The sequence below is a fragment of the Myotis daubentonii genome, chromosome 11, assembly GCF_963259705.1.
Source record: "Myotis daubentonii chromosome 11, mMyoDau2.1, whole genome shotgun sequence".
NCBI classification, from domain to species: domain Eukaryota; kingdom Metazoa; phylum Chordata; class Mammalia; order Chiroptera; family Vespertilionidae; genus Myotis; species Myotis daubentonii.
The window spans coordinates 59,245,442-59,263,680 of NC_081850.1; the positions used below are offsets into that span (position 1 = coordinate 59,245,442).

The following is an 18,239-nucleotide window of genomic DNA, read 5'->3' on the forward strand; positions in this document are numbered from 1 at the left end:
CCCAGAAGGCTGTTAGATGATCTTTTAGTGAACTAAAAATATCTCCTATATCCTTGCTATGTATCGTCTAATTATTTGTTTCAGGAATCATTAAATAAAGCTCAAGAAGAGATGACCAAGCAAAAAGAAGTGATAACAGCCCAGGACAATGTAATTAAAGCTAAATATGCAGAAGTGGCAAAGCATAAGGAACAAAACAATGAGTCTCAGCTTAAAATTAAGGAACTGGACCACAACATCAGCAAGCATAAACGGGAAGCTGAAGATGCTGCTGCAAAGGTATGTTTGCATTCATTATTACCCTTAGTCATATTTTTGCTTCTGGGTTATTGAGATATTCCAATAAACTGCTGGATGAAGAACTAAGTATAAATGGCAGAACTACTGTGTAACATAATTTTGAAGCTTTAAAACTACGTTAACTGCTCAGCGATATGCATTTTTACCAATGGCACAAATGTTTTTATATTTAATTCCAGGTATTCATACTAATCTACAAGGTGTTTTTACCACATATTTAATGGTCTCCCATACAAATGACTGGTTTTTCCTCCCCAGTATTCATAAAACTATTACTAATGTGTTGGCAGTAATAATACATATTCTTTACCTTATTTCACATTGGATTTAAAGACTCACAGAAATGTACATACAGGCAACTTCTGAACTTAATTGGCTTCTGGATGTCTAAGGATCATGATAATCAATTTTTGCATCTTCATCTGAAATCTGACCGTTTTACCAAACAGTTGTCTTTTTTATATTATCTCGGGTTTAGGTTTGTTTGCTTTTTAATGTATTTTAATTGATATCGGATAGAGAGATAGGAACATCAGTAAGAGAAATATTGGTTGGCTGCACCCTGCATACCCCCTACTGTGGATCAAACCAACAGCCCATGCATGTGCCCTGACCAGGAATCAAACCCTGACATCCTGGTTCATAGGTCAACACTCAACCACTGAGCCACACCGGCTGGGTTATCTCAGGTTTTTTTGTTTTGTTTTTGGTCACTCAGTTTTAGGTATCCTAAGGAAAATACACGCTTTTGGAGAAATTCATTGCTTGGTTAATGGGCTGCATCCATTAGTCTAAATAATTTACCCATTAAGTTTTCTTACGAGTATGTAACAGTTTGGTGCCTTTAAATTTTTTTTACCATCATAAATGTACAACAAATTTAACTTCAAAAAGATCACAGTATACAAAACAGTCTCTCCACCCCCTGAAAGAGCCATATTTAGGTTAATTACTTGGTTTTAAAAAAGTTTTTTTATTGCCATATCATAATATCCTAATATTTTATTAGTATTGACTTCCCATTAGCCTTTTTGGTCATTAAAAATGCTAGTATTGGTGACTGGTAGGGAATTTTATTTGCAGTTAAGGCGGTTAAGAAAGGTACCTGAAAGTGGAACTGCTAAAAAGTCAATGATCCTTTGAAATACATGGTTTATCAAATATTTATTACCAACTAGTATCAGATGCTAGATAAAAGGATGAGCAACATGTACACAGAATGCCTTCATAGAGTTTACGTATCAGTAGGGAAGACGGCCTAGAGATGAGACCATACCCAGGGAATTAATAAAGAAACAAATTTATAAATATTATTCTATTAGTCAAAACTAACCTTAAACACTACATTTTTTCGTATGTTTTTATTGATTTCAGATAGAAAGATGCTGGGAGCCGGTCCATCCTTGCTGTTTCAAGGGACCTGGCATATATGGCATACTGTTCTTAAAATGTTTGCTTACCTTCTTGGCACTATGTGTTTTAACCAAGGTCATCTCTCTGAGAAAGGCTGTTTCCCCAGGTAGGGATTTTCCCCTGAAGTTAGGGAGGGAATAAAACCCCTTAACTAAGTGCCAGGCGGGTAATTAATCACTTTACTACGAATAATCATGCTTAAGCTACATAATCTTTACTCCCTGGAATGGAGATAAGAAACGCCCTAACCTTTGGAATAGAGATTGATAGGATTGGAATCAACTGGTATAAATACAGATGTTACAAGACAACAGGACACAGAACCGAGACAGAACCTAGCGAGAGAACCTGGCTGAAGATCCTAGAGACAGAACCTGGCTACAGAACCTGGATAGAACATGGCAAGAGAACCTGACTGAGAACCTGGCAAGAGAACATGGACACAGAACCTGGCTGGAGATCCTGGCTAGGCTGCTGATCAACTGAACGCTGCCTCCGTGTCATTCCTTCTTCGCCGACTCCGTCCACACCTTTGGGGACCCCTGGACCTGCTGGGGTTGGACCCCAGCAGAAAGAGAAAGGGAGAGAGATAGAAACATTAAGGATGAGAGAGAATCATTGATTGGCTGCCTCCTGCATGCCCCCTGACTGGGAATTGAATTGTGACCTCCTGGTTCATGTGTCGACACTCAACCACTGATTCTACACCAGTTGGGCCACAGGTGGTGGTTGTCTTTTTTTTTTTTTTTTTTTTTTTTAAGCAATGATTGAATTTGGTAAAATCTAAGAATCCTCATCTGATTTACATTTCATTCCAATGGAAATGTTTTACATACATATACATTATAAAAATTTCTGTGAGTTGGCTTTATTATCATGCTTAAGTAATAGATTATATTTTTAGAAAAACAAAAAGAAACTTCCTAATTTCTTGGGCCTGGCTCCCAGGTAAAAATACTCATATTTACTATAGGTTGGTTCACTGTCAACAGTAAACCTCATTTTTTCAAGTGAGTCATTGTGGTGGTGTCCTCCAAAGTGTTTGATTTAAAATTAGTAAATATTTAAATGTAGCTTTATACACAATGATAGATCCTTCTCATCATGTGACTAGGTATCCAAAATGTTGAAAGATTATGACTGGATTAATGCAGAGAAACACCTCTTTGGACTACCCAATAGTGCCTATGATTTCAAAACTAATAACCCAAAAGAAGCTGGTCAGAGACTTCAGAAGTTGCAAGAAATGAAGGAAAAACTAGGAAGAAATGTCAACATGAGAGCTATGAATGTACTAACAGAAGCGGAAGAGCGGGTAAGTCATTTTCTTATGACTGGCAATGTTAGAACAGGAATAGCATTGTAGCCTCAATGGCTTTGTATAACCTCTGAGGTGGTTCTTAGGGTCAAACTTTTGCTTCATGTCTTTGGTACTTGCTTTTTCCCCGGTTTCCCTTTTCTCCCTTTTCAGTTCTTTGTTTTCTTATTTCATTCTTTTTGCAATACCTTTTGTTCATACGTTCTGTTGTACCTTGAATGACTTTTCTGCTGGCTTTGCCCTTTTGTCATAAATATGTTCTACTCTTATTCTTGGTATAAATAAAAATACTTTCAGATCATGTTAACGCTTCACATTGCTATTACCATTTGTTTCACTTACCTTGAGAGGCTAAGAAAAATAAGGTATACTGCCTCCTTACCAATCTCCAGTGTATACTGGAAACATTATATAAATAGAGATTAAAACTGTTATATATGTAACCAGTGTTTTCCTAATCTGTAATTCCAGCAGTATTTTCTATGTAATGCTCTCAGTTGCTCTATAATGTTATCCATCTCCCCTACTCTGACAAAACATTTATAGTCAGCCATGTCCCTAGGAAAATCCAGAGGGGAAAGCAAGCCCTATTCTTGACTAGCAGTCAGAGTAATTTTATATTATGCCCTATACCTTCTTTAATTCTACAAAATTTCATTTGAATTTGTATGATGGAGTTAATGAGAGCTCTGTAAAACTGATAATACTTAGGATGAGCTCAATTACTTTTAAGAAATTTTGCTCTAATGAGTTTAATAACAACACCACAAAACTGTTGACATACAAACAGGCTAATAATGTGCATGTTGTGATTTCTATAAAATGTTCCTGCTGGTTTTCATTTCTCCATTAAAGCTTTGCAGTGTACTGGGGAAGTAAATTGTTAGCCTGAACTTGTGCTGCGGAACATCATGAAACATGTTCGCTTTTATTAGATAATGATTACTGGGTCTAATATTTTTTAAAAGAATTCATCAACTTCCATCTCCTTTCCAGAGAGGAAAGCTCTATTATTGGTCAACAGATGGCCTTTTGTTGGTGTATTTTGTGTCTGTCTACATAAGAAACTACTACATGGAATTATGCAAGGAATAAGATAAAAACATGGAAAGAGGTTTGAGGAGTTTGGCCATAAAGAAGAGGAGCATCCAGGATGCTAGCAGGACTGGCTGGAGCTTTTAAGGGCCTTGAAATGTGAGGCTTTTTAGGAAGTTCTGCTACTCATGGTATAATTATCCCTTTGCAGCCAGCCTACCTCAAATTTTTTTCCAGAAAATTTATCCATTAACCAGGAAAGGCCAGTGAAGATGTGATGTTGAGCTGAAACTTGAGACACCAATTAGGTCAGATGTAGAGGAAAAATGTTCAGGAAGAGAGATCAGGCTACAGTGAGTTTACCAGGTATACCGGTTAATAATGCGGACTTTTTTCACTAGATGGAGTTACACATATGTTGATATACACTGAGTGGCCAGATTATTATGACCAAAAATACTGAATATTGAAAACTTCCTAAGCAAATACTCCCAAGGTTTTATTATTTTTATTATTTGCATAACTAATTCACTTCATTGTACTGATGGGGTGGTCATAATAATCTGGCCACTCAGTGTATATGTGATTTGATATATATGCTATTTTGTCGTATTGACAGCAAGGTTTAAAACTGCTATGTCACATTTTCTGAAGGTGTTAACATCAGATATTTTTACATTTAAAAATGTCAAATTTCGTGCCCAAAGAAAGCATTTGCGGGAAGTTTTAATTCATTATTTTGAAGAAAAGTGCTGCTGAAAGTTATTGAATACTTCGGGATGCTTATGGTGAACATGCTCCATCTCAAGATACTTGTGAACGCTGGTTTAAAGGCTTTAAAAGGGATCATTTCGATGTGAAAGACAAAGAACATCCAGGTCAACCGAAAAAGTTTGAAGACCAACAATTGCAAGCATTATTGGATGAAGATGGGTGCCAAACTCAAAAACAACTTGCAGAAAGATTAAACGTTGCTCAGCAAACAATTTCTGATCATTTACAAGCAATGGGAAAGATTTTAAAGGAAGGAAAATGGGTGCCACATCCAACTGAAGACAAATGGAAAACCGAAAAGTCATCAGTAAAATGTTGCTTCAGTGGCACCAAAGAAAGTCTTTTTGCATCGAATTGTGACTGGTGATGAAAAGTGGATTTATTTAGAGAATCCCAAAAGCACAAAATCATGGGTTGATCCAGGTCAACCAGCAACATCGACTGCAAGGCCAAATCACTTCGGAAAGAAGACAATGCTCTGTGGTTGGTGGGATCAGAAAGGTGTGGTGTATTATGATGTGAAACTGTTAATACTGATGGCTACCAACAACAAATAATCAATTTGAACCACGCTTTGATTGTAAAATGACCAGAATGTGCCAGATGACACGACAAAGTAATTTTGCTTCATGATGACGCACCATCACACACTTCAAAACCAGTTAAAGACATGTTAAAAGACCTTGCCTGGGAAGTATTAACCCACCCGCCGTATTCACCAGACCTTGCTCCTTAGATTCCCACTTGTTCCGATGGATGGCACACTCACTTTCTGAGCGGCACTTCAAAATATACGAAGAAGTGGAAAATTGGGTCTCTGAATGGTTTGCCTCAAAACAAGAAAAGTTCTATTGGGACAGTATCCACAAATTACCTGAAAGATGGGGGAAATATGGAGCTAGCGATGGACATTACTTTGAGTAAAGCACTTTTGATGTTTCTCTTAAAATTTTTGTGTTTCCTGTGATTACAAAATCCGCATTATTAACCAGTACACCTGGTGTATGTTCAAGGACCTGAAGAAAGACCATATGGCTGCAGCCTGCCTGGAGAAGAGTGTGATATCAAAAAGAGAGATAAATAAAGGCCAGATGATGTAGCATTTGTATATCATGGTGAAGAAGTGAAATTTTGTGTCACTGCTGAGATTAACTTTAAAAAGAAAGCATGCAGGGCTACTTTTGAGTTTACATATGACATATTTTTCTTTGTGTCTTGGCTTCTAGAATATTAGAAAGGGAATATTAGTGGAGTCAAAATATTTTAGGTGCTTGTCCTACAAATTCTCATCTATAATAACTAAATTTTACATATAGGTGATATAATTTAAACCAATTATAAGGAAAGTAAATGTAACTATTGGAAAGTAAATATAACTATTAATACACTATATATATCTTTTTGGTAAATAAGAGCGTATATAATATAATGTATACAAAATAATGAAAGCTCTTTATTCCTGACTGAATTCTAGAATAGAAATAGAAAATTTTGTTTTTCCAAAAAGTATGTTTTTTTTTTTATCTTATTAGTATAATGACTTGATGAAGAAGAAGAGAATTGTAGAAAATGACAAATCCAAAATACTTGCAACTATAGAAGACCTTGACCAGAAGAAAAACCAAGCCCTGAACATTGCTTGGCAAAAGGTATTTGAACCAAAACTAGTATCATTTATTCTATGTGAGGCAAAGATGAAGAATGCTGGCAATAGGTTATACTCTCAGTTGAACTGGAAATGGCTGGTTTGTGTTTGGAGGAGGTATTGCGCATACTAATTTAAAACCTCGTAGACCTCAGGCATTTTGTCCTAAAGGACTTGCAAAGGTAAGTGTGTGTCATCCCATCATTCTCTCTTAGTCTACTTCTCTGGTGCCTAGATTATAATATTTCCTAATTCTTTATTACCCTGTTAAAGGGGACACTACTTGTCCTATTTCCTTCCCATGAGATCACAGGCTCTTATATTTGGAAGAAACCTCAGATACTGCCCGCTCACCCTCTGCTCGAGATTGGAGCAGTATTATTTTCTCATCGGGAATCTGATTGTTGGGAAGCTCTCCCTGGGCTCCTTCAATTCTACCCTCCCTTGTTCTTCTTGCCCAAACTCAGAGGTCAAATGATAGCTCTAAGAATGTTTCCATAGTAAGATTTGCACATTCCTTACCACTTACAAATTAATAAGTATTATTAACACGTATTAAAAATTAACTGTTAATTTTAAATGAATTATCTTAAAACAATTCCATAACTTTGGCAGTTATTATCCCTACTTAATTCATGAAGAAACCAGAGCTTACAAAAATGAAATAGCCTACAAAGATCATATAGCCAAAAGGTAGAAAAACTGGGTGTGTTTTTTTTTCTAAATTAGTACCCAAGTTAAAACTGCCTTTTATGCCTAACTACTATCACCTTTATTCTTTAACAACTGGGCAGTAAACAAGGAAGTTTGATATTCTCTTTTACTGGACTCTTTACTTTAAAAATCCCAATTACCATTTTTGTTTTATGACAACTTTGGAAGATTTCAAGGATTCTCATTTATTTTCACTTCCCTGTAGATTATTATTTAGCATGTGTATAGTTGCTCTTAAAATATGCAATCTTAGTAAATCTACATTCAGGAGCACTGCTGTGTCTAAGATTTCCTTATTACTAAAAATACTCATGAGAAATATATTTGCCTTTATTTGAATTTGGAGATTTCCCTAGAGAACCTGGGTGTCAAGACCGCGCGTGTGTGTGTGTGTGTATACACCCTCAAATTTGTCTGAACTCTCTAAGGTTATTAGTCATGTCTTTGAGAACAGATGGCCAAATTCTCAAATCATTAAGTGTGTATGCACAAAAATTACCCAATTATAAGCTACCCTATTGGCCCTAAATCTCTGTAATCTCCTACTGTGCCTTGATGAAGATAAGCCAAACAGCTTCTTTAGCCTCTTTCTCTTGAATTTGAATGCTATTCCCACCCTTTGCCACCTCAACTTTGTTGGCTATGAGAAGAAGCATAGAAAGAACCATTCAACACTTTGAGCAGGTCTGGTGGTTTAATTTCAGGCCTCTTTCTCCTAGAGCCACCCTGATCATCCTAGGTTTTTAAGGTTAGCTGATAACCACAGGGCCATCTTACCATACCATTCAACAGAAAACAAGTTTTATAAGAGAACATTTTGTGGCAAAAAGAGATTGTTTTATTTTTGCTTCTCTAACCACAAGTTGAATCTCCTATTATGTACAGTCATGTGTCTGAGGATTCCTGTATGATAGCCCACAAAACTTCAGGGTAGAGTTGAGGTATAGCCTCTAGGTCCCTCTGGAAGTTAGAACAGGTAATAAACTTTCTGTAAAGGGACATATAATATTTTTTGTGTGTGTGTGAGCGCCAAATACTCTCTGTTGCAACTACTAGACTACATTGTTTTAGTGCTTGCAGCCATAGAAAATACATAATTGAATGGGTATTGCTAGATTTGTCATATGGGCCATAATTTGTCAACCCTGGTTAGAGTAACAGCAAAATGCATTGTTGGGTTACATATACACCTGTCAATATTTGATATTTTAGGAAACTATCGTATTTTAATATCTTCTTTTTTTCCCAGGTGAACAAGGACTTTGGGTCTATTTTTTCTACTCTTTTGCCTGGTGCTAATGCTATGCTTGCACCACCAGAGGGGCAAACCGTGTTGGATGGTCTGGAGTTCAAGGTTGCCTTAGGAAATACTTGGAAAGAAAACCTAACTGAACTTAGTGGTGGTCAGAGGTGAGTAATCCCTTAGGTTCATTATAATTACTAATTACTCTTATTATTGCCCATCATCTCATTGTCTACCACTTATTTCAGTTTGCAGCGTTTAACTCTCTTTGTGTATAGAATTTAAGGAGCCTATTATGTAAGACTACCTGCCAGCTGCGAGTTTGACATGCTTGGACTAAAACATTTTAGTTAAAACATTTAGTTAAAATGGTAGGCAAAAATGTAAGAATAATGAACTCGAAACCTAGATAAAAAAGATGAAAAACAATTATTTTCAGATATTAGAAAATGAGTAGTCCGGAATATGTACCCCAGCTTTCTTCCTGGGAGCAATTTCTGGAATGCAGGTGCAGTGAGAGAAATCCACACAAAGCCCAGTAGTCTCACTAAATTCAGGAAACAAGGATTAGAATTAAGTCTGTATTATCCCTTAAGTGAAGGCTACTATAGCTGCACCTTAGCAAAGGTCACTGCAGGCCTTGAAGAATAAAGCTGATCTGCATGTAACTTAATTGGTTCTCAGAACAAGATCCAACACTCTTTAAAGAAAGACAACAAAACTGAGACTCTGAACAACACAATAACAGTGTGCAGCATGGTGATTCAGTCAGTCAGTACCAGGAGAAATTGATACGGTCATATGGCCTGACTCCTTACCTGCAGAGAACCAAGTAATTAAAACTTCCTAAGACAAAATTGTGATTGAATGTTTACATAATTGAAGATGGTTGGTTATTAATATTTCTCCCGCAAGAGGTATAGTCCATAGTCCTTGAATTATTCTCACATGCCCCAGAATGCCATGTTACTCTTATGTACATGGAAAATACTAAGAAAGACCTGTTAATTTCCTTATGAAATCCTTTGTCGTTTTTATTAAAATAGCAAGCCCTATTTTTCATTAATAAAATTCATAATTTTTTTCTATTGCCTGTCAACCAAAATTGAATTCCACAGTTTAGATCCTAGTCATCTGTTTTTGCCAAAGTCCTAGAAAATATTTTGAGGAAAATATAAAATGCATGTTTATTTTATTAGGATCTAAAAATTATTTCCATAATTAAGATGAGGATAAAATTATTTGTAACAGTACCAATATTCAGCAAAGTAGTTTAACCTCTGGTGTGGGTTTTTTATTTTTCTAAAACTCAATGCCTTAAACATTTGGCACAGAGGAAGCAAATGGAAAATAATTTTAAGTTGTTAGAATGACCTCAGCTACCTGCCATAGAGGCACATTTCACTCTGTTACTTGTTTTTTATTGTACCGTTCATTCATTTTCTTTGCTAGACATTTTGATTTCACCTCCTAGACCCCCTCTGCTTGTGCACATTTTCCCCACCTGTTTCTTAATAAATATCTACTGGAATACAGTAAGCATTAAAGTGGCAGTTCATTCTAGTGCTGCATATAGGAGATATTTGATATTATAGAAAAAGTGTGTTACACATTCTCTTGTAATTTTCTAATGTTGAATAATTATATTTTGTATTAAAATACAAATTATTACAGTTCTTTATACCAGATTAGAATGAAAATAGCTACCAGTTAAAGGGAATGGTTAGCTAGAAGAGAACTTTAAAAGAGCTGCAGAATCTAAGCATGGGTGTCACTCCTATATACACAAATAGGAGTATATATATATATATATATATATATATATATATATATATATATATTGAGAGAGAGAGAGAGAGAGAGAGATTTATTATAAGGAATTGGCTCATTTTATTGTGGAGGCTGAGAAGTCCCACCGTTTGCTATTTGCAAACTAGAGACCCAAGAAAGCCAGTGGTATTTCAGTCTGAGTGTGAAGACCTGAGAACCAGGAGCAGCCAGGGCAGAAATATTCATGTCCCAACTCAAGTAATCAGCAGGGAGGGAAGAATTCTTTCCTCTACCTTTTTACTATTCAGGCCCTCAGCGGACTGACTACTGTCCACACACATTGTGGTGGGCAGACTGCATTACTGAGTTCCCATTCAAATGCTGATTTCATCCAGAAATGACGTTTAGCCAGACCTCTGGGCATCCTGTGACTCAATAAAGTTGACAGAATTAACCATCCCTTAAGGGTTCCTTAAACCTCTGGCACTGTGAAGTACTTGGAGTAATGGGCCATAATCTGTTCAACGTACTCAAATGTGCCAATAAAAAGTGGATAGACTTTGTGTGTGCACATGTATGCATACATAGTAAAAGTTTGAAAGAGGGCACCTAAGCGAGTTACACTGTTACCAAGACAGTAGCTGTTACTTAACAAGTGTATGTAGCCCTCACTCATCTGCCACCTAGGCATCTAATGCAATTGTGGAAGGAAGTAAACTATTAACACTTAGTATGTTTTCTTAAAGATAGGTGCCGAATATGATGTCCTAATTATTTGGAAAGAAGAATATACCAGTAAACCTGTTCTAAAAATAAAACTCACTGGGGAAAGGAAAAAAATGAAAGGCTTAAAATGAAAGACATTTTGATACAAGTGTTGAAGTTTGAAACCTAAGGTTCTTTTTTTCTGTGGCTATCTCTTAGCTAAAATCTGTACTTTTCATAATGCCAGGGTTCTTGTTCCAGCATCTAGAAGGGTTCAGCAATCTGGAGAAGGGCTGTGTGTAACTTAATAAGAAACATAATTTTGAAAGGCATTTGGGGGTCAGAGGAGCCTAGCTAAAGAAACTAAGATCTCCTCCTCTCAGGACCCCATGCTTTTTATTAACACAAATTGTCCTGAGGCGAGGCAGAGTTATACACATCAAAGGGTCAGGTTTCATTTACAGAGCCCATTGTCAGATTGGAAGAATTTGCCTAGGGCTATTCAGGTGTTTGGCCAATAGGAGGCAATAACATGTAAATTAAGATGCCCTGAGCTGTCTGGCAGCAAGCAGTCATCCCTTTTTTTTTTTTTTTTTTTTTTTAAATATATTTTATTGATTTTTTTTTACAGAGAGGAAGGGAGAGAGATAGAGAGCCAGAAACATCGATGAGAGAAACATCGATCAGCTGCCTCCTGCACATCCCCCACTGGGGATGTGCCCGCAACCCAGGTACATGCCCTTAACCGGAATCGAACCCGGGACCTTTCAGTCCGCAAGCCGATGCTCTATCTACTGAGCCAAACCGGTTTCGGCAGCAGTCATCCCTTTTGCAGTGGTTCTCAACCTTCCTAATGCCGTGACCCTTTAATACAGTTCCTCATATTGTGGTGACCCCCAATCTCATTGTTACAAATTGAACATAATTAAAGCATAGTGATTAATCACAAAAACTATGTAATTATATATGTGTTTTCCGATGGTCTTAGGCAACCCCTGTGAAAGGGTCGTTCGACCCCCAAAGGGGTCGCAGCCCACAGGTTGAGAACTGCTGCTTTTCAGGATTAGGGAAATGCCTTTAGCCATTCCCAACAGGTGACAAAATATGTGACTCAGCCCTTGTTGAGTCCCCAAGTTTCATCAACCTTTCGATGAAACTCTTGCAATTATGACATGCTGGAACTGGCTTCTGGCATCATAATAAGAGCATAGCAGATTTGCTTCAGTTCTTTGGTAAAAAGTGGTAAAAATCAAGTTTTGACAGCTTTCTGTACACTTTTCTTAGGTCATTGGTGGCTTTGTCATTAATATTGTCCATGCTCCTCTTCAAACCTGCTCCAATTTACATCCTGGATGAGGTCGATGCAGCCCTGGATCTTTCTCACACCCAGAACATTGGGCAGATGCTGCGTACTCATTTCACACATTCTCAGGTAAGAACCAGACAGAATGTCTTCATTTTTAAAAAGGATAAAGAAAGTCTGAGTATTAGTATTTGTTTTTCTGAAACTATTCTTTAGTAGTGGTCACCATTAATAAGATACTTAAAATTGAGGAATATTAAAGCATTGTATATTTCTTTAAATATTTATTAATATTCAGATGGGTTTAGAATGAAAGAGTTGAGTTTGGTCTCCTATTAAAGAAAAAGTCAGACATTACAATGGTGGTAGCATGAAGGAGAATCTAATATAGTTAGGAATTAATTTAGGTTTAAATGTAATTATTTTTCTAGATAGCTGCCAGAGGTGCAGCCAGAACAAACATGTTTCAGAGATACATACCTAGGTATCAGAACATCATGTGGCACTTGGTAGGGTACTCTTTATTTCTCCTGGCTAGACAGTAGAGGCAGCCCCTTTAAGTTAAGAACCGTTTGTTTGTGTTGAACTGGGGCTGCCAAATATGGTTTATAGATCATGCATTATACAACTTGGGTCTTCACTTACCATAGTTATCATAGACTATTTATTATGGCACTTATTTGCAGACAACAGTGAATTAGTACCTATTAATTATACAAATATAAATGTTCCATTTGAGCTCGTGGAAATGCTGTAGGAACTTCAGACCTTGGTAGTATTAAAATATTTCACTAGGGCATTTAGAGCTAACAACAAAATAGTTGTCAGCTACAGAAGCCCAACAAGCTGTCAAGCAGCAGGAAATGTAAACCTGGATAATGAAGCCATCAAGGTAAAATTAAGAGGCTCTCAAAACAAATATGAAAAGCTAGAATAAGCTTAGATGTCTAATAAACTTAGATGTCTAATATTATAACTAGTTGCTACCTACATTTGAGGGTGTGAGTTTAAAGAATCAAAGTATCTCCAAATAATTATTTAACCTCATTAGTTTTAAAAAGTGAACTTCTTTAAGAATATAATAAAAAGTATCTTTTATGCTTTTTTTTATTTCCCTTAAGTTCATTGTGGTGTCCCTAAAGGAAGGTATGTTCAACAATGCAAACGTCCTTTTCAAAACCAAGTTTGTGGATGGTGTTTCTACAGTAGCCAGATTTACTCAGTGTCAGAGTGGAAAGGTCCCAAAGGAAACCAAGGCCAAGGCGAAAGGACCCAAGTGATCACAGGTGGAAGTTTAAAGTATGAATTCACTTCTTCACCTTCACCTGCTTTTTAAACAGACTTTTTCAGAACCTGGGATTTATCTCATTTGTTTATATAAAGATTTAATGTTTTTTATTACTTGATCCATATTTTCTCTTCCCATATATAATCACTTATAAATGAACATGATTTCTCTTTTCTTAGTTTAACTATGGCCCAATTACTGTGATTGTGATTTTATGCATGTCATCAATTATTTTTCTTACACAAGTCTTGTAGAGTAGGGAGCCTGAGATACCTGTTTGGTGGGAAATCCCGTTTGTAAAAGCAAAAATACAAAGAAACAGGTAAAATTAGATTATGGGATAAATATAGCTGATAATCAGCTTTTAGTTTAATTCCTAAGATAATATTAATTCCTAAGATAATATTAATGTATTTTCTATTGCTAATAAAGTCATTAGGTAAGGAAGAATAAAAAAGCAAGGAGCTGGACCAACAGCGGGAACACAGAGCAAGGTGTTAGGCACATTCTGAGCTATTTGTGGTTAGTTTCTTGAGAACACAATGCTAGATCCCTGATTCAGACTCAAATGACAGAAATCAAGACCTATTTCCCACTTTGTGATGTTTGAATATCATGTTTCTAGATGCTCAGTAATTGATCTGTATATGCGTACATTTTTTAAAAATCTTTATAAATATTTCTGTAGGAGTTTAGGAGAAAGGTATGTTGCTTGCTGCTCTCTGGTGCAAGTTTATCTGAAGTCTCCCAATACTTCTGTCAGCCTTTTCATAATCTAATCAATAACAATCTATTGTTGGATGTGAATGTAGAAGCCAACAGACCAAATAAAATTTACCTTTTTCTTCAGTCTAAGATATTTGTAAATAAATTAGATCCATCTGTTTAACCAAAAGAACTCAAAATTTGATTGTTTCTTAGTGTCTTCTACTCTCCAGTTCAAAAGATCGTGCTGACAAACAACCTAAGAATAGTTGTTAATGTCTATAGGTATATTATCACCAGTGTCTCCAAACTCTGAATCTTGAAAGCTCTGACATGATCTCATCTGATCTTGGGTATATTATTTTGATCCCACATCCCTTCATATTTCAGTTCTAAATTCCTTTGTTTTTCCTTTCCCTAATATATGCTCATACTTCTTGGTCATGGGTTTAATATTTTTCATTCTTCATTTTTATACATATGTGAGGATGTCAGATAGCACTCAGGTAACTGAAATTATGGGATACCTTGAAAAGGATTGAATCAGGAATTAGTCCTGACTACTGTGGGAGGCTAGGGGAGTACTAGTAAATGCTGAGTTACAGGAAGCCCAATATCACATAGAACAGACATAAGAAAATTTTTATTTTCTCTCAAATGCATTGCAAATTATTTGCCAAAACAGTTTACACTGTCACAATATAGTATACCTGTTGGCCACAGCCTAGTCAGCAAGGCTGTTAATTTTAATACTTACAACTTACTAGTTATAAAATGGCACTTCATTGTTATTTAACTAGTATTGTGTAAATAACCCGTGGGGTGAGTATTGTTGCCATGTGTACTAATTTTCTTTCCTTTGCTACAAATTATCTATTTGTTTGCTTTCCTAATTTTTGTCATTTGCTCTTTGATGAAAATCCTCAAACATTAAATTTTTGTAAGTAATGTCATTCTTTGATTAGAGGGAGGACATTAAGTAGGATGGGGACATTATTTCATACATCCGCAATAATGTAATATTTAGTGTGCTCTATCTATATATTAGACACTATTCTCACATGCACATATTTTCATTTTTAATCCATTAATGACCCAGTGGACTCAGTACTGTTGTCAGGATTATGTAATGGAGGAAACTGAATTGAGCAGAGAAGTTAAACTTGCCCACAGTGATAACACAGTTCAGTGGCAGAGCCAAGATACCAATGCTGGCAGTTGGTCTCCAGAATCTATGAGGTACTACTGCCTGACAGCCTGAACATTTGTATTTGTACATAACACATTTAAAGGGTACCTACATGAGCAGGATGTACAACATGTGAATTATCTAGAGGAAGAATCTCAAACGTTTGAAGACAGTTTTTTAGTTTTAGCATTTCAAGTACACTAACAACAAATGCAAAAGAACAAACTTGAGAATCCCTCTTCCAATGTGGTGGGGTTCCCAGAGTCATGTCAGCTTCAGTCAGGGCAGCTTTATTTCTTTTTTATCATGTAACTTCTTTATAGCGCGTTACTATTACGAATTAGCTTGCTTAATTTCTTTACTATTAAACCAGCCTTGTGTCCTGGGAATAACCCCCACTTGCTCCTATTGTCTAGTTCTTTTTATGTAATGCTGGATTCAATTTGCTAATAATTTGGTCATGACACTTATGTTTTCATGAGTGGCATTGGTCTGTAGGCTTTTTTTTTTTTTACGGCCTTTATTTGGTTCCAGGGTAATGAATTGGGAAATGTTTTTAATTTTTTGGAGTGTATTTAACTTTCAATTACAATGGGAGTTTTCCAGGTAGTTTTTTCTTAACTGATTGTTAGTTTAATTTTGTTATGGTCAGGGTATATCATTTTAATTTTTAAAAAATTAGAAAGAAAATGATAGATTTAAATGCTTCTCTTAGAAAACAATGAGGTACAAATTCAGTGGTGTAAGGTTCTACTTTAAGTTATATCTTTAAGATAAGAACAAAGTAAACTCAAATTAAATGGAAATAAAATAAAGGGTAGAAATCAGCAACATGAAAACAAAAACAGTGGAGAGAAAAAAAATCAATGAAACCAACATCTAGTTCTCAAAAGAGCAACAACATTGGAATATCTCTAATTTGACCAAGGAAACCAGAGAGAGTAGAAACCACTAGTATCAGGAATGAAATCAGAGTTGCCACTCTGGATCCTTACCCAAAGGATACAAAATCATGACCATTTTTATGCCATTAACTTCAATAATTTGGACAAGATTGAAAAACTATTAGAAAAATAAAACTCACCAAAACTGGCACAAGGATATAGAAAACCTGAATAGCCTCACATCTGTTAATGCAGTTGAAAATTATCTTCCCACAAAGAGAACTCCAATATTATATGGTTTTACTTGTAAATTTTACCATTCAAGGAAGAAATAACATCAGTGTTACACAATGTCTTATAGAAAACAGATGGAGAGGGAATACCTCCAACTTGTTTTGTGAGACCAGTGTTACTCTAATACAAAAACTCGACAAAGACATTACAAACAAAATTATAGGGCTGTAGTCCGCAAACAAAAATTCTGAAAATATTAGCAAATTGAATCTAACATCATCTATAAAAGATAAGCCATTTTCAAGTTGTTTTCAACAGATGGTACTGACAGATATTTACACAGAGAAACAAACACTGACCCTTCACACGCGTGTAAAGGCATCACAGCACAAACTACTGGTAGGACTGTGCCGTTTTCATGGTCGTGTATCCGAATATTTTGAATGGCAGTTTCACTTCAGAGTGTCTGATGGAACTGTACAAATCATTTTTTATATCAACCTGCTGAGTACATGGCTATAATAATTGGAATGACAAAATGGGAATTATGTATAAGCACTTCTGCATACCAAATCATGATGTGTATTTTGCAAAAATGCAATTATGTCACTTGGGGTCTGAAGTATCCACTTCTTTATTTTTCCCCACGGAATACCATTTTTACTTGAACATAAGACTAAGACAAATATGGTTATTAAGTCTATGGTATTTGGTAGACATTTCTCAAAACTGAACAAAGTCAGTCTGCCATAAGAACCTGACATATCTGTTGCAAGTAAGAAAATTGTAGCTTTCAAGTGAAAGTTAGAATTTTGGCAAGCTTGTATTCATCATTGTGAACTTGACATCTTCTCAATACTTAAAAGACTTTTCTTGCCCTGGCGGTGTGGCTCAGTGGTTGAGCATCAGCCCATGCACCAGGAGGTTGCAGGTTTGACTTTTGGTCAGGGCACATGCCCAGGTTGTGTGCTCGATCCCCAGCAGGGGGTGTGCAGGAGGCAGCCAATAGCTATTGATGTTTCTCTCTCCATGTTTCTATCTCTCCCTCTCTCAGTCTCTCTAATAAAAACAATTTAAAAAAAAACTTTTCTCATAACTGGTAGTAATAGTAATGGGGTTTTTAAATATTGTATTATGAAATATGTTAACATTTTGAAGATCTGCATCGCCTGGTGAATGGTATTTTCCACCCTCCAATGTGCAACGTTAGAAAATCCTGCCTGGGTGAAACAGCCATTATAAGTATAGTGAAGACCAGTGGGTTTTAATGTTAGAGTATGAGAACTTCATTGGTATGGTTCAAATTCCACTTTGCAACTAACTTTTAAGAAGCTATTGTCTCATTTTGTTCTTAGTATCAAGAAAGAATATTAAATTATCTAATACTATACATTCTCAACTACACATTCTCAACTCTGGATGGGAAACTAGGAAGTGGCTGGGGCAGTGGGCACTTGGGCAGGATTTAAACTCAGACTGGCTGAAGAGCCCGTACTCTTAGCCATTATAGCAAGCTCCGAGTTAGGTACACTCTTGGGTTTGTGCCTGGAGCCGAGATAGCATTCCCATTATGCCTTGCATAGACCCTGATCATGCATGGGTGGGAGCAAGGAGAGAGAGATTTAAATATATTGTAGAGAAAAAGGTTGCAGTTTAGTTCTAAGGCTCATGCTAGTGGATCATTTTATGCCAATCTGGTGAGACAGTATGGCAACTAAT

The 18,239-nt window shown here is 36.2% G+C and overlaps 1 protein-coding gene across 1 annotated transcript in view; it reads left to right on the forward strand.

Annotated features, from left to right (window-relative positions):
* Positions 1-17,577, forward strand: part of SMC2 (structural maintenance of chromosomes 2) — a 58,405-nt gene extending 40,828 nt beyond the window's left edge. The window contains exons 20-25 of the mRNA XM_059657524.1: positions 85-279; positions 2,828-3,028; positions 6,373-6,489; positions 8,449-8,609; positions 12,202-12,349; positions 13,342-17,577. Coding sequence (XP_059513507.1) covers positions 85-279; positions 2,828-3,028; positions 6,373-6,489; positions 8,449-8,609; positions 12,202-12,349; positions 13,342-13,500 — 981 coding nt within the window. The 3' untranslated portion in view covers positions 13,501-17,577. The remainder of the gene's footprint in view (positions 1-84; positions 280-2,827; positions 3,029-6,372; positions 6,490-8,448; positions 8,610-12,201; positions 12,350-13,341) is intronic.
* The last annotated feature ends 662 nt before the right edge of the window (positions 17,578-18,239 follow it).